The 26,776-nt window shown below is 43.9% G+C and overlaps 1 protein-coding gene across 5 annotated transcripts; it reads left to right on the top strand.

Moving 5' to 3' along the window:
• LOC142572879 (uncharacterized) lies at positions 1-26,776 on the top strand. Of its 5 annotated transcripts, XR_012826154.1 has the most exons (7): positions 1-318; positions 733-858; positions 13,309-13,537; positions 15,970-16,158; positions 17,772-17,879; positions 18,507-18,590; positions 25,631-25,665. XR_012826154.1 is itself a non-coding variant. In XM_075682316.1 (5 exons), the coding sequence occupies exons 1-5, from the start codon at positions 167-169 to the stop codon at positions 25,793-25,795; spliced, it is 756 nt and encodes a 251-aa protein (XP_075538431.1). In that variant the 5' UTR covers positions 6-166; the 3' UTR covers positions 25,796-26,776. The 5 variants fall into 5 exon arrangements, 2 of the variants coding, with proteins under 2 accessions (XP_075538432.1, XP_075538431.1); XR_012826152.1 differs by having other exon boundaries at positions 17,772-18,590; positions 25,631-25,695; XR_012826153.1 differs by lacking the exon at positions 17,772-17,879 and having other exon boundaries at positions 25,631-25,674.

Below are 26,776 nucleotides of genomic sequence, written 5' to 3' on the forward strand. Positions count from 1 at the left end.
TAGGCAACCAACCATGGGCATTCTCCATTTTGTCAATTCGTTTAACATCGCCCGTAGGCGGATGGTTGTCGGTAATCGTCGGAGAACGTCGTAACTGTTCAGTCTCCTTAGTCCTGTCGCACATATTTACTCGCGCATATCGCGCGGTGCAAGTTCGGTGCCTTACATGATGGGAAGATCACGAAGCAGAAGCAGGAGTCGTTCTCCAAAGCTCGCGAGGCATAAAAACAAGCGCCCGCGAAGGCGCTCGCACTCTAGAGGACGGAGCCGCGACAGCGTCAGCAAAGCAGTGCCTAAATTCAACGACCGCAAACCAAGGTAGAGCCTTTCTTTATGTCTGCTACTACTTTTTCGTGCCCTTCACCTATTGCCGCGGTTTCTTAGTTTGGGAATGCGGATAATTAGTTTGTTTTTTTTCTTTTTATCTCGGCGGGCGATTCACCCGCGAGACTGCCTAGTGAAAGGTCGCCGGACATGTTGGCTTTCTAATCACCTTTGCCTTTCGTTTGTTGTCATAATAATTGTTCGCGGTCGAAATGTGCGAGTTTTCTCCTATTTGACACGAGCAACTGCTAATGGCAACGTAAGCGCCCAGAGGTTGCGTATCCCATACGGACGTAAGAAGCCAGCACGGTTTTCTGTGAGTAGGAGCTCGACACTGTTCACTTCTTAACGCATCTGCACGGTGCAACCGTTCTGACGGCATGTCTCCCCTCTGTTCATGCGGCGAAGGAAGCGGTCATCGTCGATCTCCAGCAGCAGCAGCGACGACATCGACGGACTTTTGGACTCTGCAAGGCGCAAAGTGAAAAGGTCGTCGGAAGGCGACAGGGCGTCATCAGACTTCGAGCGCCAAAGGTGAGTTACCGCTGCCCTTGACCAACACATTTGAAACCTTAGCCTGCCGGTAACTGAAGTGAAACCACACTCGTTCTCTCACATCGCGTCGCCGTGCTCAGTCAATTTGCCATTTGTCTTGTGAAATGGCAGGTGACTGGTGCACAGAATGGGCACTGTTAAGAAAAACAAACTAGCATTTTGAGACTGATTACAGGTTAGTTTAACACGAACAGAAGAAAAGGGAAAGACTAGAAAGGAAGTTTGTTTCTCGTTTATAGGAAGTGTCCCAGGGTCCTGGCAGCTTCAGAAGTAACAAGCTTGACTGTACTCAGAACATTGGGGAATGAAAGTAGAACTTGCTTTGAATGTCCACTTAGATGCATGAATGAGTGCAGTTAAGAGGAGGTTATATAACCGAAGGTGTCGTGCAGCAGCTCCAAGAATTCTTGGTCAGTGCCTTAGTGGGTGCACCTGTGTTAACTGAGCTTTGAAATTTGGTGCACAATCTTCAATATATGCAGTGCCAACCCCTGCAGTCACAAATTATAATTCACTGCCAGCAAAGTCTTATATCAAGGTGTTCCAGACCGTGTGGAAAGTCAAGGTGGTCGAATGACCCTTTGTGCATTTCCTTATGAGTCCTCGTACTTAGAATGATAAAATTTCAACCTATTTTACAGTTGCATTTTTTTCATAAAGAGATTGCAATCAATGGCCCAAACAGGATAATTTGACAATTAGCTGGCAGAGCTGTTGAAATTAGCAAAAAGGTGTCATCATATCAAAAAGGATATTTAGTCAAGGTAGTTTGGCTTGAGGGGCTCGGCATAAAAAGGCTTTTTATGTCATGAAATGAAAACTTCCTGCGCATTTATAGAGAGCTTGCAGAGTGAATTTGTAATGTTATTTATGTGTGCCCCTATATGCCTTGTCTTTCTGCAGATCTCTGTGGAAACTTCATTGCGTGTGTTCAGTTACAAAATTGAGATTCACTAGAGCTGGTATGCTGTTGCAGTGTTTGGAGGCAATCATAAGAGACAATTTTCAACAGCACTGTGGGATAGTTTGACAGCATGCATTTTTGGATTCGGTTGGACTTTTGTTAAGATAACTCTCTCTTTGTATGCTTAAAAATATGTAGCATGTTCTGTATACAGGGTCTGTTCTGAAAGTAGTAGGTCTCATTTTTAAAAACACTTTTTTATTCATGAGAATAATACTAACGATTACAATTTTTAAAAGTAGCACCCTTCCGCATCTACACGCAGCTGCCAACGAGTTTTCCTGTTTTCGTATGCCTCCAGGAATGCCTAAACCGGAATGCTGTTTAGCTACCTCTTAACGGCCTATTGAACCACCTCTACCAATCCCCGATGCTTCCCCTTGAGCGTCTGTTTTATTCTCGGGGATAGAAAAAAAAGTCTGGCAGGGTCATGTCGGAGCTGTAGAGGGGCTGAGGCAGCATTGCCGCCTTGTGCAGGGCAAGATACTCCACTACGCGGAGCGCTGTGGGGCTCGGGTGTGTTGTCATGGTGCAGCCGCCAGTTGTTGGCGATGGCTGGGTGGACATGAACAATGCGTTTTGCAGCCTTTTGAGGACTTCCACATAAAAAACTGCATTAACTGTTTATCCGGGTGGTAAGAACTCTTCGTGGATGACTCCATGTCGATCAAAAAGGCAAATGCGTGTGGACTTTTGCTTGGATTTGCTCATTCATGCTTTCTTGGGGCGTGGAGAAGGGTTGTGCCATTCTAAGCTCTGCTGCTTGCTCTCCAGGTCGTAATCAAACACCCACGTCTGGTCACCGGTCACTACATTGTCCAAAAAGTCGGAAGTCCTCACTCACATGATGAAGATCCTGGCAGATCGCTTTCCAGTTCGTCTTTTGCTCCTCTGACAACATTCGCGGCACGACTTTGCGCACGCTTTCCTCACGGCTAAGTTTATTTCACGATCTCAAAAACTTGGGTTTGAGGAATGCTCAAATCGGCAATCATTCTGATACTCATCCTACGATCACTTTTCAGTAAATTTTTCACTCGCGACACATTTTCGTTGGTCTTACTGGTCGAAGGGTGTCTGGAGTGGTCATTGTCTTCCACTCTGTCCCTACCTTCTCGGAACAGCTTGTGCCACTCAATAACACCTGGTCTACCCATGGCAGCATCACCGTAGGCCTCCTTAATCATGTCGTGAGTCTCCTTGCCCGTTTTACCATGCTTTGCACAAAATTTTATCGCGTATCGCTGATCCGGTAAACGCTCCATTCTGTGATGAGGCATTTCTACAGGGGTTCACAGTACAAGCGACCTGCTCTGTTCAACGACTGAGAACTGGCTGCTGATTTTTCCCAGCGTTCCCTATATCCCTCTTCACCGATCGTGCGCGCGCAAACCGCCTCTCGTCCACCTGTTCGCCCAGGAAAAAACCAGGCCTACTACTTTCAGAACAGACCCTGTAAGTTTCTCCATGCTAGCTTAGCATTCAAAAGTGACTGTCAGAAAAGTTTGAATGTACAAGATAACTTTCTTTTCCTCCTCCCCCCAAAAAGCTGCATTGCAGCTGGTTTAGAGACTTCTAAGAAAAATGATGTGAGTTCAAAATAATATCCAGTGTATATTAAAATGTAAATAAGTGAGTCTAACGTGCTGCAAGTTTAATGGGACAAGGATTTTGCATGGCTCTGAAAGTGCAAGAAAAGTGACATGTTTTGATTATAATTCAACATAACAAAATGGTGCAACAATATCTGTAGACTTAGAATATGACTTAAAATTTTATGGCAACAGCATAATGTTTTCTGTAGCGTTCGGTTTTATTTGTTTTGACTGCCACAGTGTGAACAAGAATTTGATTGCCTCCATTTAAACTCGTATGACAAAGTTAAAACCACTGTGCTGAACAAAAATGGAATCGAATCTTGGAGCTTAAACTGATTGAAAATAATGCAGCCTTATCCATGGGCTTAGTAGATAAGCAACCTTGAGTATACCTCAATGTTTAATCCATTGCCTCAGTGTGCATCTGTGCGGGACTACATGCATTTGTGTGTGTACAGAGGATCACCTGCTACTGATGTTCAAACAAGTGCGTGGCAATCTGTAGCCATATTCAAGATGTGCTTGCGTCACTGCAACTATGTTTGTGTAGTTGGGCTGCACATCACTGCATACCTGTCAACTGTCCCGGGTGTTTTTTTTTTTAAAGTTTATACGAAATCAGGCTCCATTTACAATTTCACGAACCTTGCGTGAATTTTATGAAAAATAAATACGGTTCGCAAATAAAGCCACCTCGTTGGCCTCCAGACCTTCCCGTCTCGCGATGAAAGAAGACAAGACAAGCATCTGCTTTGTGCGAGTTTATACATATTCCTGAAACAGGTGAAATCGGCAACAGTAGAGTCGCTAAAGAAAGTCACTGTGATCTAAAAAGGACGTGTTACTTGTCATTATTTGCTGAGCTAAGGTTGTGCCTACTCGTGTGCTGCATCTAAAGGTGAATCATCATTAATGAAGTGCATCTGTATCCCTGAAAACACATGTGCTCAAAGCAAGCTTTTAAAGATTTTTGCGTGTCCCCTCTGGTGTGGTGTTCATGCAATATTACAAACTTGAAATTTCACCGGCTGGCAGGTATGTAATGTATCACTGTAAAAGATCGGGATATAGTATGTGAAGTTCCCAGATAAAATTTCTCACTGTAGTTGCACCTATGTGCCATTGAACCACTCCTTGCTATCTGGAGCAGCTTTCTCACAATTTACAGAATCTCATACTTTATTCCCTCCAGAGGCTGGCTTTGCTGTGAAGCTGAGTTGCCAAGTTGCTGAACTCGTTGCATTTTGAACACTGTCTGAAGTAGGAAATCGAGAGAGAGAGAGAAAAAGAAAGTTTGATTCAGTGCAATTCAAGTTTATTTCCAGAAAATTTCCTATATAGAAATATGGGCTAAAAGTAGGTTCAACAGCTTGACTGCCCATAACCCTCGTAAGGCAGTCACGAAACATCGAGGAGCATCAGGACTGCAGGAAATCTGCAGGACTCCAGAAAGCTGCCTCAGGGCGGATTGATGAGCCACGCAGCCCATAAAGTAGTGCTTGGGAACTCCACACTATTGAACATATGTATGTAGATAAAACCTAAATCAGCCCAGAGAAATAAAGAAGTTTAACCACAAATATTAGAATAATGGCACAGTACGAGACATATGTAGATGCAGTAGTCAATAGAGAGGAATAACCAAATTAGACAAATAAAAATTTTACTAACTTACATTTTTGTTAAGCAAACATTTGCTTATTCTCTGTGAAAAGAAGCAAGCCTTACAGTGTTGCTTCATGTCAAAGTCCCCTTTGTGCTTGTATGTTGTGAAAAAGAAAAAGGAAGTGAGAAAGCAGTTGCCCATTTAATTCTACACGAAAATGCACTGTTGGATCTTCAGACCAGACCTAGGCAAGATGTGACCTGCAGTCTATAGACAGCTCTCCATCTTCACCCATGCAGCCCGCTGAGCCTGACCCATTGCCATGCACTTTATCCACCCTCTGCATTGCTATAAACAGCCTGCTGCATATTTTGTTCTGATTACAACACGTTACACCAGTAGCAGTAACAGAGAAAACTGCAGAAGAAAGCGTAACAAGGACAAAAGAAAGGAAGAAGTAATAGAAAGGCTGGACTGTGACAAATGTGAAGACTTGTGCGTATGCCACAGGTGGACAAACATGCAGTGATCAGTAGTTCTTACAAGTGAATCCCTGTGCTCTCAAGGGAACTGGCATTTCCTTGGCAGAAAGCTTCTTGTCGGTACATTTGACATTCCTTGCCATTCCATTCCATTTGCTACTGGATTCTCAACTTGTACCTAGTGTAATGAATACATGATGACAGCTGCAAATGACAGCTGCGATAGGCCCTTCCACAGTGAGAGAAAAATTTGAATCCATATTATGGATGAAGGTACAGAGTAATCTGCTGCTGAAAGGAACATGCAAATATGTGGCTCGCACTCCAAAGAGCACCAGCTGGGACCAAAGAGCTCCAAAGAGCACCAGCTGGGACCAAAGAGCTCCAAAGAGCACCAGCTGGGACCAAAGAGCTCCAAAGAGCACCAGCACTAATAGCAGCAGTACTCACATACAAAGAGCAGTAGTAGTACTGCTTCCAACACATGCTGTAGGGCCTGGCAGTGCCTGACTTCTCACCAACGGAAATGGTTTCACCACTACAGTTGCTGTTAAGCTTATTATTGTGAAAGTGAATTTGTCAGTGGCATACAAGGTTTTGGTATTCAGAGTAGGGGAAGTGCCTACAAACATCCCTGAGTGGGTTATTATCCCTTCATGAGCAGTGCCCTGTCCTGCAGCAGATTGTGACACTTAAGGTGGCACTGGTATGGTGCAATTTTTGTATCAGCAGAGCATGTGGATGGTGCTTTTGCCAGCGTCTGCATGTATGTAATAATAATAGTAATAATGATAATTAATAGATACAATATTTGTATAAAAATGTGGGTCTGCCAATGTCAAACGAGTGCTTGAGGCGCAGTACTCAGCAGATCCAGACCGGAGAACAGAATCAAGAAAAATTGAGAAATCGCAAGGTTTAAGTAGATTAAACATGAAAAAGTTTAATGTTTAAGAAATATTTGATTTGAACTTAATATAATATTTCTCTTTAGTGTGTTCCTTTAAGGACACGACAAGCAGCAGAGTGTCATACTTCTTTGGCAAGTAATCCTTTCCAGAAAAAGTAAAAAAAAACTAGTCGAACAAAGTTGTGTGACTTTGCAGCCCAATTTCCAGCAAAGCTGTTTCTTTCAAACAGTTGCGTTAACAATTTCAGTTGCCTGTAATTAAATCACACGCTTTAGAATGTTGCCAGTATATAATAATTTCGAGAACTTAAGAAATCTTTAGCAAAGGCTGTACTTTACCCACGCACATCTTTTAACTTCATGTGCACATTGGTCATAATGTTTCACCATTTTTACCAAATTGTATCTCCATAGCTCCACATAGTTCTTCCAGTGCACCTAGTTAATTTCTAAGCCGTTTCTTAAAAAACTCCTATAATGCTCTGCAGAACACGAACAGTTTACTGTGAAGGCCGTGATTAACCCATGTACTTTGAACTCTGCTTACATATCATTGACAACTTGCACTCTATTTCAACGAAATATAAACAAGATGATTTTAGTTCACCCAGGACACTGCTGGCTTCTGTATGACGCATGAAAGTAGGGATAAAACGAGGGTTTCAGAATTATTTGTAAAGCTCATAATTAGGCCAGATACATTAAATTAAGCTATACATTGTACTTAAAGGGACACTAAAGCCAAATGCTAGGTCAACTTTGACTGCTTAAATACCATTGCAGAAACCTCGCAACACTTGTTTTGTGCCAAGAAAAGACTTAGCTTACGCGAAAATTGCATCTGAAGGGTCCAAATACCTTTCATCATTATCTTTACCGCAATTCAAATCTCCCACCACCCGTCTATTTGCATATGTCATCACCGCCGATCACTGCTGTTGGGGAGTAAAATGGTGCCCGACAGACAGCGACATATATATATATATATATATATATATATATATATATATATATTTTCACTAAACGCAAACATGCAGCCATAGAGAAATAGAGCCGACACAAAATGGTGGATCAGCCGCTGCAGCTGCTTTTGGTCAAGTATTGTGGACCGTTTGGGCATCACACGACATCACATGGAAGGGGAATTCTCTGCTACTTGCAGTTTGTGCGAGTTTCATGAGCCAGCAAAACTAGTGCAGCACCACGTGATAACAAAATTGCTGAAGCCCGAAAGCGTGGGCATTGCAGAGTCGAACGAAAACGAAACCGGTTGAGCGCCCATGTCATTGTCAAGGATAAGGACAGGGATTTCGTTTTTCTAAATATGAAATAGAACTGGACAAGTGGCACTGTCTTTCGGCTTATAATGCAATACGATGATGTTTTTATAACTAGTGGTTGAGTAATAGTGACAATTTAAATGAGTGCCTTCGTTGTACAAGTTCTTTAATCTGGCAAGTTTTTGAAGGTTCCCGAGGAGTCTCTTATCATGTCCTGCATTTACCTCGATTTCTCTATTACTAACGTTCTGTTTGTGATAATATTAACGCCTTAGAGATTCCCGAGCACTCGTATATCATATTAGCTTGACTTAATATTTGCCTTTAGTGTCCCTTTGACGTGCCCCCGATTTTCACCAAATGTTAACGTGGTGTGGCATAAAGTTCTCTCAGGACATTGATAGTGCTTTCAAGCGTTTGTTGAAACAATTCATCATCATCATCATTTATTATACCCTTAAGGGTCCCTTCGGGGACATTACATAAGGGGGGGGAAACAGCGATGTGAAAGTGCCATACATCAGCTCAAAAGAAAAAACACAAAGGCAACAGAAAAATAAATAATAAACTGTAGAAAACATCAGGTATAAACAGAACAATGAAAATATCTCAAACTGAGTAGCAATAAATTAAAAGAAAAGTGTACACGTAAACGTGAAACATGCTTGTTTTTTTTGTGTGTAACTGTAATATTTAAAAAAATCTCACTAAGTGTGATCGCGGGGGCAGTATCCTCCCAGGACAGTGGGCTGAATTCTGTGCTGTTTGTAACAATTGTGCATAATTTTCCAGAAATCTTGTTTTCGCATTACTGCAATGGTTGTAATTTACCCACTATTTGATCTTGCTGTTGAGTGCGGGAGTTGGCCGTAGAGGGGACTTCGAGAAGTGAAGGTTTATTTGCATTATGTACAAGAATAGAACAAAGCAAAATGACAGCAAAAAGTCCTTGACGGCTGGCAGCAAATCGGACACTGCAGCCCGTGGCAGGAAGAACATCTCTCTCTTCCCGCTGGTACTCTGGCTTATAACCCCTTCAGTCCGGCGGGGTCACATCATTTTGAGCCATTTGTTTAGCTCGTGCAGGTGTCGTCATTTTCACCAGTCGTCGAGCCCGTACAGGTGTCATGTTCATCCAGTCGGAGGGAACATGCAAGTTGCGTCATGTTTGGCTCCATGGGCTCTTTTCTCTGATGGCTGCCTCTTTGTGGCTTTGCCTCCTCGCCTAAACGGCACTCTGCTGGATGGGGACAGGTCATCTTGATTGACATTCCAGTGCGGCAGGCAGCATTTTCCGGCACTAGGGTCAACTACCTCGAACCGTGCCGAATTCCAGTTGCACTTTCGGGAAGCGTCATGCAGGGGGGGAGACAAAAGCTCCACATGCGGCACATGGGGCCGGGATAGTCAACCTGTCGGATGGGTCCGATAGCATGGTCAACGCACACTCGCGCACCACAATTAAAATGTGACGGCAAGTGGCTGCGTTCAGAGACCTTGATCAACGCTAGTGAATGGTCTGTGTCTAACACCACATACTTTAAACTTTGTTAACATATCACCCAGGCCCTGCTCCTTTACTTTCACCAAATATAAACAATGCACTCATTTAGTTTCCTGAGGATGCCAGGGAGCCTATTACAAACCTTGTATAAAGCATGAAAATAGTCAGAATATGAGGGCTCGGCAATTATTTGGGGTGTACAAATATTTGAAAATTTGAAATAACAAATCGAACAATGTCCTGTTCGAATTGGTATTCGAACTGAACAACCGCTATTCATAGATACGGATATTTTTTTTATATTTAAAAGCATCAACTATGCACAATGAAATATAAAACTTAAGCAAAAGTATAATAAATTCAATCTGTGTGCACAATACTGGCATAAAACCTGAGAGCTTAACGAAGTGGAGTAGGCTACATCGCTTAGGGAGCCAGGTTTAACCGGTTATACAGCGGTCACCCGCAATTGTGGAGAGTTCTGCCTATGCAAACAAAGTGCTTATTCATTCCTAGTACTCCATAGGGTTTTCATTAAGCAACGCTTCGTAACATGCAATGTAATGACGCATACATCCTAACGTTAAGAATTCTGGGATGTCAATGTTGTTTTCAATAATTGTGAAAATGGGTGTTCATTATTTGCAGAGTATTCAACATTCAATTCAATTGGCTTCTGGCACTATTCATTTCATATTTGATTTATTTTCAAAGCTAATTTAAGCCAGACATGTTAGTTTCACCACATATTGCACCTAACATTTTTTTTTTCATGAAACGTAAAATTGGTGTCATGCGGGAGTCCTCTCGGGCCACTGGAAAAATAGTGGACAGTGATCATGTAATAGATTTTAGCACTTTCTGAAGGAATTTTTTACAAGAGCTGTAATTTATCCACATGGATTTATCTTCGTATGCTCTTCGTATGCAGGCTAATAAGCCTTATGTTTGGCCCATTTTTGCTTAATCTAATCTTGGTAGCAGCTACAGTTCTCGCCCATGCAGAGGGCTAAATTCTGTGTCATTCTGAAAGCACTCTCTTAACGCTCCAGAGTGCTTGCATACGCATTGTAGTGCAAAAGTCGCCACACAATTCGCTTACACATCACCTGTAACCTGCCCCTTATTTTCACCAAATACAAACAAGGTACTTCATTTGAACTGAGAACCTGCTAAGAACCTTGTGTAATGCGCAAAAATAGGCAAAAAACAAGTGTCCAGTAATTGTTTCCAAAGCTCATAATCTTTCCAGGAACATTTAACTTCCCCACACATCGCTCCTCATAGGACTGTGGGGAACATTGGACAGTAACCGTGTAATGCTTTTCGAGCCCTTTCTTACCAGGTTTGACCATTTATGATATACAAGTGCAGTGTATGTGTCACCCGCTGACAGTTGTATTTGCAAAGTATAACAGCGCTGTGCATTGCGAGAACAGCTGAAATTCATACCAAACTGTGTGCACCCGCCCTCTCGAAGAAGCTCTGCTCCCAGCCAGCGAGTCAAGGTAATATGCACAAATAAAACGGCCATGTAAAACATGGGGCTAGCTAAATCACTCACTATGTCAAATGGCTTCAGTTAATCATCCAATGCCTCTGTAAATGCGCTGCGCAGGAACAAAGAAAGGAGAAAAAAAAGGAGAGAAAAAAAAAGAGGAGGTGAGGCTCGACACATGCACATGACCACACCCTCAGCTCCAATATGGGAGAAGGCAAGGAAGGAACACCGCTTGCAGACGCTAGTTAAGGCAAATGGACAGTGTCAGTGGCAGTGACGCTTCAACTTGCCTCCTGGCAGCATGGTGACAGGACAGTTAATTTCTTCTCTCTCTAATAACGAAGCGATTTAAAGAATTATTTCAGTTAGACACACCTCATACGGCTTTTTACAAGTTCCAGCTTATAACCAAAATTTGCAATGGGGCCTGATGCCAGGGGACCTGTAAGGAATTTTTTTGCAAAGTGTCGCCCATAATGTGGCCCCCATACCGTTTAAATATTAAATTGCTACTACCTTTCATGGGTGGCAACGACCATCATTGGGGAAGCTTTGTAAGCATTTCATGAAATGCCCAAAACAGGCAGAAAGTGAGGGTTTAGCAAGTCCATTTGGCTCCTTATTAACCCACACACTTCAAAATTTGCCTGCACATTACCCCTAAAGTCCCTCACTCCCATTTCCTCGTAATATTAGATCGGTGAATGTAGTTTTTTTCAGGGCACTGTCAAAACATGCCTATAATGTTTCTGAGTGTTCCTATAGCTACTCCAACTGCTTCTCTGCAAAAAAAAAAAAAAAAAAAAAAACCCAGCTGGAAAGACAGTTTAGATATTCAGCAGCAACTGCATTTAAATCTTGCTGAAAGTCGCGTGCTGCTTGAGGTTATTTGCAATGCACACATAGGGAAGAAAAGAAATTGCCGGGTGTGCATAGTACAAGCCCAGCGATAATTTCCCCGTACTTGTGAACAAGACAAAGGTTTTTAGGGAATGGGTTAACAAGGGAAGCCTCAGCTCAACCTGGGGCCCAACGTTTGGTCAAGGGGACTGTCTGCATCTGTTGACTATGCTGTACATAGATTCAAAAGAACACAGAGTAAAAAAACAAACATTTTGACAGATGTTTTCAGCTCAAATACTTAAATTTTATACAAGAAAGAATGGTAGGTACTAGGTAGTTAGAAGAATAATAGAGCATAATAGCACCACATTGTATTTGGTAACTAATTTGACCATGAAAGCAAGAGCACTCTGAGAAATAACAACACTGCTGTTCAGCGAACTACTGGGTACTCCCCTTTCTACCTCGTTTACGGCCGTTCGCCGACGTTTATACTCGGTGCCTCTTTTTTTAATGTCCCTACTAGCTCCTCGGCCTCCGTGTGCTAACATTTTATCTCCAGACTTGATAAATGTAGACCAACATGCTCGACTCAATACGGAAGCCAGCTAACAAGACCTCAAGCAGCATTACGAGAGTTCTCACTGTGACGTTTCCTTTTGTCCCGGAGATGAGGTGTTGCTCTGGGCACTGTTCGTACCCCGGGCTTGTGTGAGAAGTTCCTCTCGCGTTTTCTAGGATGCACATAATTACAGAACAAACCTCCCCTGAGAACTGCCGTGTCACTCTCATTTAAGTGCCTTCTGACTGTAGTTGCTGTGGTTCAGAGTTTGTTCACATTTCACGTCTCGAACCGTTCGTTCAGCATTTCTTGCCAGTCTAAGTTGCGGCCAGGCTGCCTGCATCAATGCACGAGGTAAATTAGTGTGAGTGCTGCGTGTGCATTTCATCTTCCTCATCTGCACATACTCATCCTCACCACTTGGGGCCGTAATAGTGGGTGGCTCGCTCGCTGAAATAAAAGGAAGATCTGTGGCCTAACCGTTGTCTCACAATATATATATATGGAATTTGAGTGATGCTGCAAGGTAAACAGCACAAGTATTTAATTTCAACAGTTTCGACTGGTAGACTGTTCTTCATCAGGGCTTACAAAAAAAAAAAGACGCTTTGGCACTGATAGTGAAGACGGCAGACTGCGAGCATGGTTGTTCTCACATACACCAAACCGAAAGGGACAGAGGTGGCAGTGATTGATTCTTTCTAGGTGCTTTGACAGATATACAGCAGCCTTATTGACAACAATGCAAGGCAAGAGGAAGGTGGAGACCCATGTATATAGGGCAAGAAGGCCAGTGAGAAAAAAAGGGGGATCGAAGGAAGGGAGCCATAAGTCAGAGAAGGGCAGGGGGACTTGGAGCAGCATCGACGCGTAACTAGGCCAACCTCTCGAGTTGTCATAGCCTTTTTTTTCTTGAATTTTATGACGTACTGGTCAGTCTGTGGTTTTGTTGGGAGACCTTCTTGGGGACTATGCAAGCTTTGCTGACAGTGGATAGGCTATGTTGAGCGAATAGTCAAGTGGTGGTGGTTCAGTAACATATGGTCCGAGGTTAGAGATCTGGGATTGACGCAGTACCAGCTTTCTGGGTGGTTTAGTTGGTATGTCCGAAAAATCGAAACATGCTATCTTTTTGTTCGTTACCATACATGATCAGTCATTATGGGATCTTTTGCGCAGGCGACAGCGCGATGCAGACCATTCCAAGAGATCTGAGGAAGAGATGCAACGCCGGATCGAAGAGGCAGTGACCATCCGCGTGGCTGAAGAAATGGAGCGGCGCCGAGAGGCCATGGAGACGGAGGTGCGACGTCGTGTCGAAGAGGCCCGACACAACATGGAGAAACAGCTGCTCCAAGAGGTGGAGCAACGCCGAGCTCAGATGGTTGCCGACCAGCAGAAGCGGGAGGTAGGCCACCGCCGGCCCCCCATCCTTCTGTCTCTTGCACACCACCCTCTTCTCCTTGCTTTGTGACTCTGCTGCTGGCCCGGTTGTCCATGGGCAGTAGCCAGTAGATCGTGGCGCACACTTGCGGTAGCCATTCTGACAAACTGTCAACTTCTAGACGATGTGCGCTTGGCCGCTTGCTCATTCGAGAGCCAGAGCTCTTCAGTGCTTTTTGTGCCTTGATGCTGCTCGCTTTAAAGCTTTTCCATATTGTGCTGGGCACTGCAATGTTTTTTTTTTTTCCTCTGCATTGAAATACATATACCAGCCAGCTTCTCCATATAGTCAATGTACGCGTTGCATGCTTCAGTGCTATTGAGCTCCCTCAGAGTAATGGGACCTAACCTCGAAAGGTATTGCTTTTGCGAACCCGTTGCAGGTGTCAGGGACATGTCATGGCTCTCACGTTTTGAACGCAATCTGCTGGACTATGTTATACTAGTCAGTTTTCCATATGAAAGTGGTGGTTGTGGGGCCAGTGTTTTGGGCTTGCTCTTCCGCAGTGAGTCTAGTGCATTTTTGCTCGCTACAAGCTTGGCTTTGGAAAGTGTGGTGCTTCATTGCTTGGACTGGCAAGCTAGTGATTGGTACAACTAGCATTTCCGTATTTTGGTAGGTGTGTTCTATCTGAGGTACTCATTTGCGTATGGGACTGCCTTTTTCTTTTTTTGGCTGATGATTAAGTACATTGTTCACAGTAACATTGGAAAATAGGCTTCCTTGTATGTACGGTATGTGCATCACAAGCTAACTATGGTCTTCCTGGTGATATAAATTTTCTTGTTTATGCCTTGCATTATGTTGCTTTCATAGGCGGCTGGGTTTTGGATGCTTTTCAGGCAGTTTCTTTTCTTGAGTTACTTGGAATGTAATTTAGAAGTCTGATTATGTAAGGAGGTAAAGATAAATCCTTTGTGCTAATTTAGCGCTTTTCTAGTGCAATTGGTTAATCCCATATTTCATTCATGGTCATCAGAGAGAGGCATCAGTTTTTCAAGCTTTCAAGCTCTCTATGGTAGTCTTTTTCCTTTCTTGAAGACTGTCAAATAGTGCGTTTCATTCAACAAGCATGCCTAGTGATGTCGTCTGTGAGAGCAGTTTCTCTGTGGATAGCTTATTTTAGTTTCTCTTACCGATTTGCATACTAGGCTCTGGTAATCCAGCTGGCTTGTGCTTGCTTTCCATGTATAGTGTTTCATCACTGATTCACTGTTTCTAGTGGACAATTGTGCATTAGAATTTTCTTATTGTTATGCAGATTTATATAATCATTGTGCACATGTCTTGTGGTAATTGGACACAAACAAGTTTTAATTATGTGGTGACTTCTAATGTATGTAAAACGCTGTCACTGTTATTGTTTCATAGTTGTGCATTGTCATTCTTTCCAGTGGTAGCTCCAGGTTATGGATGAACTTGCATTTTAGTGCACCATATTGACGATCTCTAGCAGATGAGTAAGATGCTTTGCTAGGATAGTTCGAGTGTAGCCATGATGGAAAATAGCACAATAAATTAGGAAGAAAGAAGGGTGTCAAAAGAAGGGTGAAAAGACAGTCCTCTGTCCTTATGCCCCTCTTTGTTTTTCCTAATTTTTTGTGCCAATTCACATCAGGTTTGCAGACATTTAAACGTGGAACCAAAGGTGTGCTGTCATTGAAGAAGTATGTTAAGGGTACAGTTTATTCTGTACCGCTGTAAGCTTTCATTCTTGGGTAGGTTACCACGTGCGGTACAGTAGAAGCCTGCTGATGCGTCTCGTGGGATTGCAAGAAAAAAGAATGCACAGACCCAAGAAAACTCATGCCCAGGTCAACACCAACAAGAAGAAAGGCAGTGTAGTTGTAACTTAAATATGGCTTGTTTATTCGAGGTTGGCATTAAGCTGCAGGAAATTGGATCAATGTTGTCAAAATGTCATCTCGGAGATAATCTGTGTTGTCATAACTAATGTTTACATATTTCGGAATATTGCTTTCAATAAGTGCAATACCTTCTTGCAGATGGCAATAGCACTTGCACTCTCGTACAAAGCTGGTCAGCCACCAATACAGTAATGCTTCATTGGTAAACATATTTTCTTTGGGCACACTACAAAATTGAGGCACGCATTCCTCGTATGCTTGCTGGTATGTATGAGCTAGCTCGCTCCTGCAGGCCTATGCGGCTGCTGTGTCCCATGAGCATGCACATCAAACATTTCCATGCCATTTCGTATGCCACTGTACACTCCCTTGCACCAGATCCAGTGTCACCAGGCCACATTTCTCAAAATTTCCCAGCTACAGTATGAAATTTTGCTGTGCAATACTGCCTTCACTTATATTTACAATGTTTTGCATTTCCGGTAAGCTGTAATTACTATCGGCAAAAACTGTCTCTTGCCTATCTAGACAGCAGAGTCCCAAAAGCAGCAGATGCAATCTGCATTTTGCTGCTATCCGATGGTCAAGCCTAGCCAAGCCGGTGGAGGGACAAAGCAGTTTGCCCTCTCTGAAGCTTCCACAGCTGCATGCTCCGATTGGTCTTTGGCAGCGACATTTCTCTGGGCACATGGTGGCAGGTGTGCCTTTATCTGACTGGTATGAATGTTCCCGCTGATAACCTTACTGCACCCCTGATCTGATCATAGTAAGCTTGCATGTGACGGCACTTGTACAGGAGTGCAGACTTTACATCGCTGTGTTGTCCAAAGTGAAGCATACAATTGGGAATGACACGAAACATTGTAGCTGCTACTAGGAATACAATACACAGGAGTCAGCGCAATTTGTTATCCAACCCTGTAAATGAAACATTGTGGCTAGGAATATATTACAAGGAGTGCATCAGTGGTGTTGTACACAACTCCGTACTGATGTGTAAAGACAGGATGGGATTATTTAAATAAAGCAGTGAGCTTAGATTTGTTTTCGCTAAGGTGGCAATTTTGGCTTGTTTGGTAATCCATATTAAGCATTAGATTTATATAGCATTCATTTTGTCACTAAAAGATTTGTCATTTGTAAACAACTAGGTGCATGGAGATTTGGTAGTTTCTTTGGGTTTACCACAACCATGGTGAATATAACTTATAGGTTGAGCTTTTATTTATGAAATTTCTATTATGGTGTCGCCAAACTTCAGTTTTCATGCAGCTGTTCCGAAAGTTTTATATTTTGAAGCCATACACATGATAAGTATCTGTAAATTCTTAAGTTATGACAGTAATGGTTTTACAGCCTCTGTCATTGCTACTCAAAGGCTGATCAAAATTGTGAAAGAAAGATTTGAGGTCGCAGCAGAGATTATACTAATGTGGGTAGATGTTGAATAGTGAGTCTTAATAAATAAATAAGATATTGGTGTTTTACAGCACTGGTGCTTTGGTTGGTAGTTTGTATGAGAAACTTGAGACAGTAACATAAACATTTTTGGTATAAGCACTGAATTTTTATAGCAGTGTATTGGAAGTCACCTTGTGTTCATTCAGATGCAGGTTTGTGTAAGTGGTCTCATATTGAAAGGAAGAGGTTATGCAGACATTGCTAGCAAAATGCAGAGGCTGTAAAATCATTAAGTCAAAGGCATATATAAAGATGTGGAAGTATTAAGGAAACAATTGGATAAGTTTTTTTCTTGTCTTCAAAGCCTTTCGTGCGCAGAAAATCACATGCTGTGCCACTTGAAACTGCAGCATGGACAGTGGTGGCACCGAACTGTTGCTTGCTCAGAAGTGCACTCCGTGAAAGAAGGTGTGCTTTTGGAAAGATAGGGACAGAGAAAAAAATATGGTCTGGAGTGCGTTTGGAGATTGTACGTGGTCCAGCATTTGGGGACGCCACTGCACAAGCAGCAAGGTGGAGTGTTATGTTTAATTCGAGACTTGTTTCCCCCTCGCACGCCAAGTGCCTCTTCCAAGTTCTCTCTAGGCACAGCCGTCTCACCGGAAACCAAGCGTGAGTGTCTGGAATCAGTTTGTCATGCAGGGAAGCTGACTCAACCACAGGCAAGAGAATGAATGCGTCTCTTTCACTTGGCACTTCTCGCAGTGGGGGGGTGTGGGAGGGCTTCGTCAAAACTTTTTGGGAGATGAAATAGAGGGCCTAGGGAAGCTTTTTCCTTTTTTTTTTATTCGCTGACGTTAAGCCTGACAAAACAACAAATGCTAAGGAAGCTGTGGTCAACTGTGCGTTTCTCTTGTCTGCCCCACGAGGCTTCATAAAGCCTTGTGGTGCAAGAGTACGTTCGGCGGTGTGCTTGCGGGGACCGACAGCAGAGGCGAATTACCTGGGCTGCTTTCCCCTCAGGTGGTAGTCCTTGGGTGAGTTGTAGGGTTATACTTTTCTAGACTTAAAATTCTTGGGAGTGCTAACGCTGTCGCATAATTTGGCTTAGCATAAGGGTTGGGCGAGCCTTTTTATTTTAGTCTAATCTTATACGTTAAACTTTCTTTTACTACTCTTAGCATGAAGCGGTACCATTCAGCATTGGGGCTGCGTCAGCCCGCGTAGCAATCGTGCTTCTGTCACTCTCCTATACTGTTCTCAGTTTAGGAGACATATAGCAAAGAAAAATGAGTGGTAGCACTTTCAGAGCAGGTTTGCAGAGTTCATTGACGGAGCCCTTGATTGATTTGTTTACTAGCAATTGATAGTAATGCTTATGTGACCATTACTGGTCGCATTTGAACTTCACTTAATCGCTATCATTGCGTGAAGGCTTTTGTAAAGAACTAAACTGCTTGTGTGCAAGTCGTGTGATTGCTACGCAGTGCTGGCATTGATGGAATTGGCCCAAGTGTTATTATAACTTCTGTAAATATCCTTTTGTTGTACGTAAGCTTTAGAACATTAGGTTACATAGAACTTTTATGAGTGGCTGCAGTTCTATGAGCATATTGGTTGGTTTAAGTGCTGTCATTAACCGTATTTTCTTGTGATTTCTGTAGGAGGAGGAGAGAAGACGACTTCAAGAACTTGAGCAAACTCTGGCAGAAAAAAGCAAGCAGTTGGAGGAAGCGCAGCGCAGCTTGGTACGTGTACTTTTACAAAACTCACCAGTAGTATCATTGGTCATGAATGATTCTTATTGAAGTAGTACTGCTAAAAAGTAGGGCTGTGAGAATACTGAAATATCATTGAATCAAATAGTGACCGTTTGAATGTCTTCTATTAGATTTTTTTCAAATATTCGGTATGGAGCCCCTCGTGTTTGATACCATGCAGGCAACATTTTGTTGTTTTTAGTGCAAAAGGTGCATCAAGCGTGTAGAGGATGGGCCACCCCTGGATTTTGTGGTTGTGGACTTAGTCTCTATGAGCGCTTCTGCCCTATTTCATGCGCTCCCCAACGTCGGCCCGATGCGGATATTGGACACAGTGCCCAAACGTCGCAATTAGCAGAATGGCACCGTATCGGCCAGGGCTGCCTCTGTCAATACAAGGTTCATCCAGGTCAACAGGTCTGATTGAAGCAATAACGTAACGCGGACAGAGGGACTGGCAAGAAGAGCAATGGGTATTTCGAGAAGTGCGAACACAAGTGCGTAGACCGGGCAGATTAGCTGCTGGAAGGGATGCAGATTGTGCTGGATATGTGGGGACGAACTTAACGCTGCTTCATTGAATGGCCGTGAACCTAGCCTCTATGTCACTGTGAGGCAGCTGTGCGAGAGCACCGGGCAAACGTGCCGCAACCTTCTTGATTTCAGACTCTGACAGGTGACAAATTGCTTCGAACCTGAAAATGAAAAGGTGCCTGCTCTTTACCGCACAGCACCGCCTGTGGCTAAGTGCGGAGTGGTGATCGAGCCACATGATGTGGAGTTCGTGATTTCGTCTGTTGCACAGATTGACCTTACGATAGCCCACCTGCCGTAAATATAGGAAAGCTGTGCTGTAGTTTGGAGATAAACTGGAAAGCAAAACTTTCTATGCAATGAACGATTGCAAGTAAACTTGGGTGCACTAATTGACTGAGAAGCTCATTGGTATTCATTACTACTAACATACTATTATTTCTTCAGCTTTAGAGGGAAAGAACCACTTCATTCTATTCAACAGACATCCTATTGATAAAAAAAAGAATATATTTTCCACACCTTTATACACTGGAACTGAACTGTAATGAGTACTGGCATACTAATTTGGTTTTTGCTTTAATAAGAGTAGACCATACTGTATATCTTCATTTCTACGTACCTAAGTTACTGTAGCCGCCTACATTCTTTTTCCATTGTTTTCCTTCCAAAATTTGTAAACATCAAATGTTGTGATAAATTTTCTGATGCGATATTAGATTCGATTTTCACCTTTTTTTTTTCAACAGTAGGATATTCGATTTGAAGTCCACTATTTGGTATCTGCACATGACTAGTAAAAAGCCATTTGATAATAATCGGCAAACGCTCAAGCACGTTACAACTACAGTAGCTGATGGTGTTTGCTAGTGGGACTAGTTTTTGTTACAACAAATGTTCGGTGCATCTGGACAAACATCAGGAAGCCTTAAGGCAGTTTTTCACGACACGTCTTATGGGATCGAAATACTCTTGGTTACAATAGGCATGACAATAGAGCAGTGTGAACATACAAGCATGGGATTATTGCTTCTTTTATACAGTGCCAGCTAACTGACGTACAGTTCAGGGCCAGTTATTGTGTAACAACTTATAGTGCATGACTGGATATAATGCTGTCTTATTCTGACTCCCGTTTACCCTGCCATAGAACTCAGTGTATTTGTGTACCGCTTATAGTATAGCCTGGCAAGATGAAATATCTGTTATAAGGCAGCTGGGGTCGGGAAATCCCTCGGACAAAAGAGGCTGCTAGCAAGCTGCTCAGTGAGGTGCGCTGATCGAAGAGAGACTGATGAGGGCAACGCAGAGGAGGAGGAAACGCCAACGTACAATGAATAACAAGCATGCTGTATGTCATGCGACATGAGCTCCTCAGACACACGGGGGCAACAACCTAGGTAACAGAGAAGCCTTTGCCTCTGCTCTGGCTGCTTGTCAGCGGTGGGCCCTCCCCATCGAACATGTGTGCATCGTTGTTCTTTGGCTCTTCAGTTTGCATGTGGAAAGTAAATACAGTTAAGCCTTGATATAATGAAGTTGGTAAAATCGGCAATTTGCTTTGTTTATGCAAATAAGTACAGTCGCCGATAAATTTCTCTTATACAGAAAGGGGCCGCAACATTTTCCAAATTGTCAAGCAATCAAAAAAAGCAAATTTCAATTGGAAAACAATTCATTTTGATAAATTTGGGAGTCGGCGACAAATGATATGGTTTCATGCCAAGTCGTCGACATCTCGGCGGTACGAATTATGCAAAGCCAGCCATGCTTTCACATTCACTCTGCCCCCGTTGCTGATAGTGTCGCCCGCACTGGGACGACACTACCAGGAAAGCGCCGGCAGCGCGGAGTGAATGCTTCGTCTGCCTCTCACTCCAGTGGTTTTCTGAAACTCGAGATTCCACAACCTCCAGTACTAAAGACAGTTCACATTGTGCCACGCTGTCTCGGCACGCCCACTCTTTGCACATGCGGCAGATTGCCTCTAAAGCAGGGTGCGCAGCTGCATACGTGCTCAGCCACGCTTACAGCCCTCCTCAGCCACTGCCAAGATGTGCGCCAAAAATCGAGATGCGCACCAACTTGACCCCACTCTGCCCCCTCTTTCCCTTTGCACGTGTGGAAGTCGTGAAGCCACCATATTTTTCGTCTCACCCATCGTACATGTTCACTCGCACCTAAAGCACACCGTGCGGGGGGCACGATAGGACCTTATTGCAGTTGGACTTTATATGGAACACGACGCAGCTTTACTTCGGCCATCGCTCTTCTTGCGCGGCATGCGATTTGAGAGGTGCGTTTGCAAGCAGCCGCTTTTAACTATATCATCTGACTATCTGCATCTGAAGAAGTTTCTATTTACTGTTTCGGCATTCCTTTGCTGTGGCAGTTAAATTTCGTTATATTGAAATCTCGTACAAACACACTTCTTTATATTGAGGTTCTAAATACATAATGTCCTATGGACAAGAGGTTATGAAAAGGTTAATACTTCGTTATATTGAGCATTTTGTGATATTGAAGTTTGTTATGCCACGGCTTAACTGTAGTCGGTAGTGTGTGTATTTATTTGTGCAGTTTACTAAACAGACTGCATACTGTGAAGTGTAAATCTGGGTTTCGGATTTCAGCAAGAATTGCATACTTTGGGAAGACACTGACTCATCTACTCAGCCACGCCCGCCCGTGTAGGAATTAAACTTTAATCACAGTGCTTACTGGCAGAGTATCCGTTGTGTCTCACTAATTTCTATTAGTTTCGAACACTCAACTGCCTCAAACCTCGTCAAACTGAAGGTCAAACTATCCGTGCGTACGCTTGCCAGCATGTGCTCGCTCCTGGCTAGATGCCTTGGCAAACATCATTTCGTAGTGAGCTATTCATAGCACTTCAAAATGCGCAGTTTGGTTGTGGCTACTATCCACCCGTCAAGCTGATGCAGGATGAAGCTGGTTTTCATGATTTAGCACAGCCAGACTGGAGCAGATAAGTGCGAAGGCACATTACATACAGCCCTGTCATAGGCACTGCGGTTGGCATGTAGCTGCGCCTGCTACGTAGCGCAGGTGCTGTGGCCGCTGCGGAGTGCGTGCTTGCTGTGGCTTGCTGAGCACAACCGTGAGTTCTGATTAGTCTCTGTGGGCGACTGAGCCGGTCCGAGCACCGTCATCTGACGGAACCGGTCGCCTGCTTCTCGGAACACCTTTGAGGTGTGTTGTCAACATGGCCGAAGCTTGTGTAGCCTTCGGAATCCTTTCAGCGCGAGTTTGGAGGGTGGCATCCATTGCTGAAGTTGTGGATATAGTTGTGGTTTCCAGCGTACAAGGTAGCAGCTGGCTGATTAATCTCACCGGTGACACTAGGATCGCCTAAGGTTTGCCCCCTGTATACAGTCGAACCTGGTTATATCGAACTCGCAAGAAAACGCCCATCAGTTCGATATAGTGCATAATTCGATATAAGCTTGCTAAATAATTGGATGTCATAAAAATACATACCATTTATAAAATCACTTTATTGATGAAACTAGCTTAGTTTCGCATGAAATAGTCCAGCATTTTCTTCTGCTTGGGCAATTTCATTGCCTGCGATGCACACACTTCTTCACATTGTCTAAGGAGTCGGAGAATCGAGCAGCTGAGGCCACAACCTTCCGCATTTGCACAGAAGCACCGGACCAGTGCAAGCGCAACAATCACTTCGGAGGATGTGGACAAACGACCATCGTTGCTTTCCTCATTGTGCCCACTTTCACTTGTGCTTGGTACGATGTTGGCAATGTAGTCTTCGTTTTCGGGCTCTCCTGCGGTCTCGACACCATCATTTGCACTCACAAACTCTTCCACCGTTGATTTGTCAACAGCTTCTGGAAAGTCAAACAGCTTGCTCCAAACTTCGGCAACACCGGCAACGGCTGCGTCGCATTCATCAGAATTTACGGTCATCACCGAGCACACGGAAGCCGACACGGCTGAAGCAATTTCGGATGAACCACTCGTACACGGTCGTGCGCGTACTTACATGTCGGGCGCCACGGGCACTGGATCGCGAGTTTGGCCGCTTTAGCCCTAATCTCCCCCTTATTCTTCAAGATCATGCTGAGAGTGCTCCTCAGAATCTTGCAGGCTGCGGGGACATCTGACTTCTCACCGCGTTCGACCCGATTTATGATTTCGAGCTTCATGGCGAAAGGCGAATTCGGCCGCTTCATCACGGCAACACTGCAGGAGAAGGCCCACAAGGCGCGCACAGAACGAACCACAAGTGCAGCGAGACAACTGGTACTTTCGCCATCTTGCACAATGACTGCACAAGAGCCTCTGATTGGCTGTCTGAGCAAGCGCTGCGGGCGGGCCAGGATCATATTTTGCAGGGGGGTGTCAAAGGCTTGTCCGAGGCAGCACAGTCACGGTAGGGAGTGCGGTTGGATGGAGCCGCACCACAGGGTTTCCCCACACTGTGAGGGAAAGCTAACTCTGGGGGCACTTTTCCGCCGCTTGTCGTTCCATATATCGGAAGTCACTGTTATTTTTGTTCGATGTAAGCATAATTTTTGCTATATATACTCATTGTAACTATACCGTGTCCAGGAATTGTTCAATATATAGAATTATTCGATGTAAACAGGTTCGATATAGTCGGGTTCGACTGTAGTTCGGTGCATTGTATGTGGCAGAGCAGTGACCAGCTACAACGTAAGTGCACATGTGCACAATGGGCAAGCACTTTTATGTTTGGTAAAGGTGCAAACTCGGCACACTCATTTTACTGCACCCGGACTGTAAGCCAACATGCTGCCTACCAGCCGAGCTAGTTCACAATATACTCTGGTCTAGCTGCTCTGGTGTGAGATTGGACACATAGTATTTCCGTGCCGAAGTGCGCCGAGTGCTGTTGGTCACATCTACTCTGGGCACTAGACTGTATGGAGGGTTGAATTTTCAGAGGTGCAGCGCGCCTCGCACGTTGGCTTCATGCTCGACTATGTTGATGAAGCCGATTTGCGCACTTCTGACAAATTTGCACAAGTGAACATGGTGACAATGTTTCGTTTGACCCTCAGAAATTCTGTAATCGCTCTAGAGATAAGTGAATAAAAAAACGTGCTACTTGTGCCGCTTGTGCGAAGAAACGCAGCTGCTTGTAGCTGCAGGGTTTGTACTCTTCCTTGAATTTCCAGAACACCCTTGAATTTGGAAAGACACAAGGGCCCTTAAATGTTTTTGAAAGAAAATGTGTTTCATGAATTGCTTGAAAACTAGGGTGGTGGGCGGTTTTTGAACCTCTAAAGTGACCACATCTGCATCAAGGCTGAGCCGTGGACACTACCTATCTGGAAAAAATCCTAGATATGTCTTTTTGGTGTTGCTAAGATATGCAATTTGGCGTGTTCATGTCCAATGGCAGGCTCATTTAAATTGCAATAGCCATCATGGAGCTGGATGAAGCCAGGTGAACCGACCAAGCTGTAGCACTGTTTTTGTTTTGTTAGTTCACACGACAGCCATCATGGCTACATTTTCAAACCCTAGGTTTCTAGAAAGGCGTGGCAGAATATAAGTTTCAGCCATATGGCTTTAACGCGTTGAGCATCATTGGTTGAAGCTGGACACTACTAACCATCATGCTGGAAGGCGATGACACCATTACAATGAAAAATGCAACCTTGAAAAGCTTCATAAAGAGCAGAAATTGCAGCTGAGCAGTAGATTTTACTATTTTTCATAGTAAGTATACGAGTAAGGTTTGTTTCCTCCTCCTTGAAATCCTTGAATTGGCCTTGGATTTTGTATCTAATGTTCTGTACGAACCTTGAGCTATCTAGTACACTGTAGCACAGCTATGGGACGGGACATGTGGGGAGACACCGTGAACACAGCCAAATGTTGAGGGATAGCCTTTGAGTTTGGCCTGTTGTAAGGGCTTAAAGCCCCAGCAGTGGTGCCTACATGAACATACGGAATCAAATTTGAACTGCATGCCATGGTGACATTGAGTAACTGGAGCGTTGCGGGCATGCCCTGCTCCGCCGTAGCCTTTGCAGTGCAAGGCATTGAAGAAGGAGCCGGAGTACTGCGAAGAGGATCACAGGCGACCTTTGACTGCGAATAACTCTGATTCTGCTGAACGTGTTTGCAATACTTCTTGCTGCAAAGTATTTCTTAAATAGTCTATTTTAAATTCAGATGCATTTCTCAACTTCCATAGTGTTTCAGGGCCCCTTTAATAACATTTTACTGTAGCTGATGTAGCAGTTGAGATTAGGAGGAGTAAGCGGAGTTCGGCAGTTTGCTTATTGTGCAGTGTAGGTAACTAGTGGTCAGTAGAGTAACAGGAATAACTACAGTCTAGAGTTGACCTATGCAAGATGTGGTTGCCAGGGGAAAGGCCTTCGTCCTACGGCAGACATAAACTGGTGATGAAATTGATCACTGTAGTGATCGTGAACAATTTATGGTGTTAGGTGACTGACGTGTGCGTGCATGTGCAGGCGGAAGAGCGGCTGGCAATGGTTGACGAGCGCCGGCAGATTGATGAGGCCCGCAGGCAGTTGGAGCTGGAGCAGGAAAAGAAAATGCGCCTGGACCAGCAGGTCATCCTGAACAAGGGACGCGTGCGACCCAAGCTCTCCTTCTCACTGAAGCCTACGGTCTAAGGCGGAACCGATGCCTTCCCAGTGTGTGCATGTGCGGTCTGCCTGCCCCTTGCTGCAGCATGGTGGAACATGTCGTCAGGCATGGCCGTTCTCACAGCCACCTCGAACTTTTCGTTTGGACACTGGCCTTGAACTGCACACAAGTCAATCACGCTTTCTGCTCCTTGCCTTGTGTAGTGGACATTTTACCTGCAGTCACTGGGCAGTGTTTACAAAAGCTGACTGCCTCTATGTGCAACAGTAGCAGTTTCCTACCCAACTTATGTCGCGTGAAAATGGTGAGAATGGTTAAGTAGCTTAGAGAACTAAAGTTATCGCTGAGTGCAGTGATTCGGCATGATAGACAAGCTGCAGCATTGTACCATCGCACTGGTGCAAATATTATGTAGTGCTTTGGTTTAGTGGTGCGGAACGGGCAAAATTCTCAAAAGTACCTTGCGAAGTTGTTAAAGCGGCCACTTCTGCTGTGCTCATTCAGTTATTGAACCAGCGCAAGAAGCTTCCAGTTTTCTTGCATGTCACAGGTGGGTATAGCAGCCCTACTTTCTTGCCGCCAATTCTTTCTAAATACATGTACTCTTGCCACTTTCAGTGCCAATTGGTATTGCGACCCGTCATGAGGTCGTCTTGCACACATTTTAGAGTGTCGCACCAAATAAGCAGTAGTATACTCAGAGTTTTGTTTTGCCTTTTGGTAATCTCGGCCGTCATTAAGCAGCAGGTATGTCCTCAAAAAAAAAAAAAAACTTTTTAAAAGTGAATGCACCTCTGAAAGTTGTAGTGAAGAGTTGAGTGAAAGCAGTGCACATAGAGCGTATTTGTACATAGCACCAATTGTAAATACAAATTTCCATTCTTTTTCGTTCGAAGTTTTCATAAATGTTTTGCTGAACCTGTACAAAAGTTGACAATGCTTTTGACAGAGTGTGAAGTCATGTGACGGATTTGCATTGCAAAGCAAACCATGTTTTCCAAAAGCTG

The sequence above is a fragment of the Dermacentor variabilis genome, chromosome 2 (assembly GCF_050947875.1).
Source record: "Dermacentor variabilis isolate Ectoservices chromosome 2, ASM5094787v1, whole genome shotgun sequence".
Lineage (NCBI taxonomy): Eukaryota > Metazoa > Arthropoda > Arachnida > Ixodida > Ixodidae > Dermacentor > Dermacentor variabilis.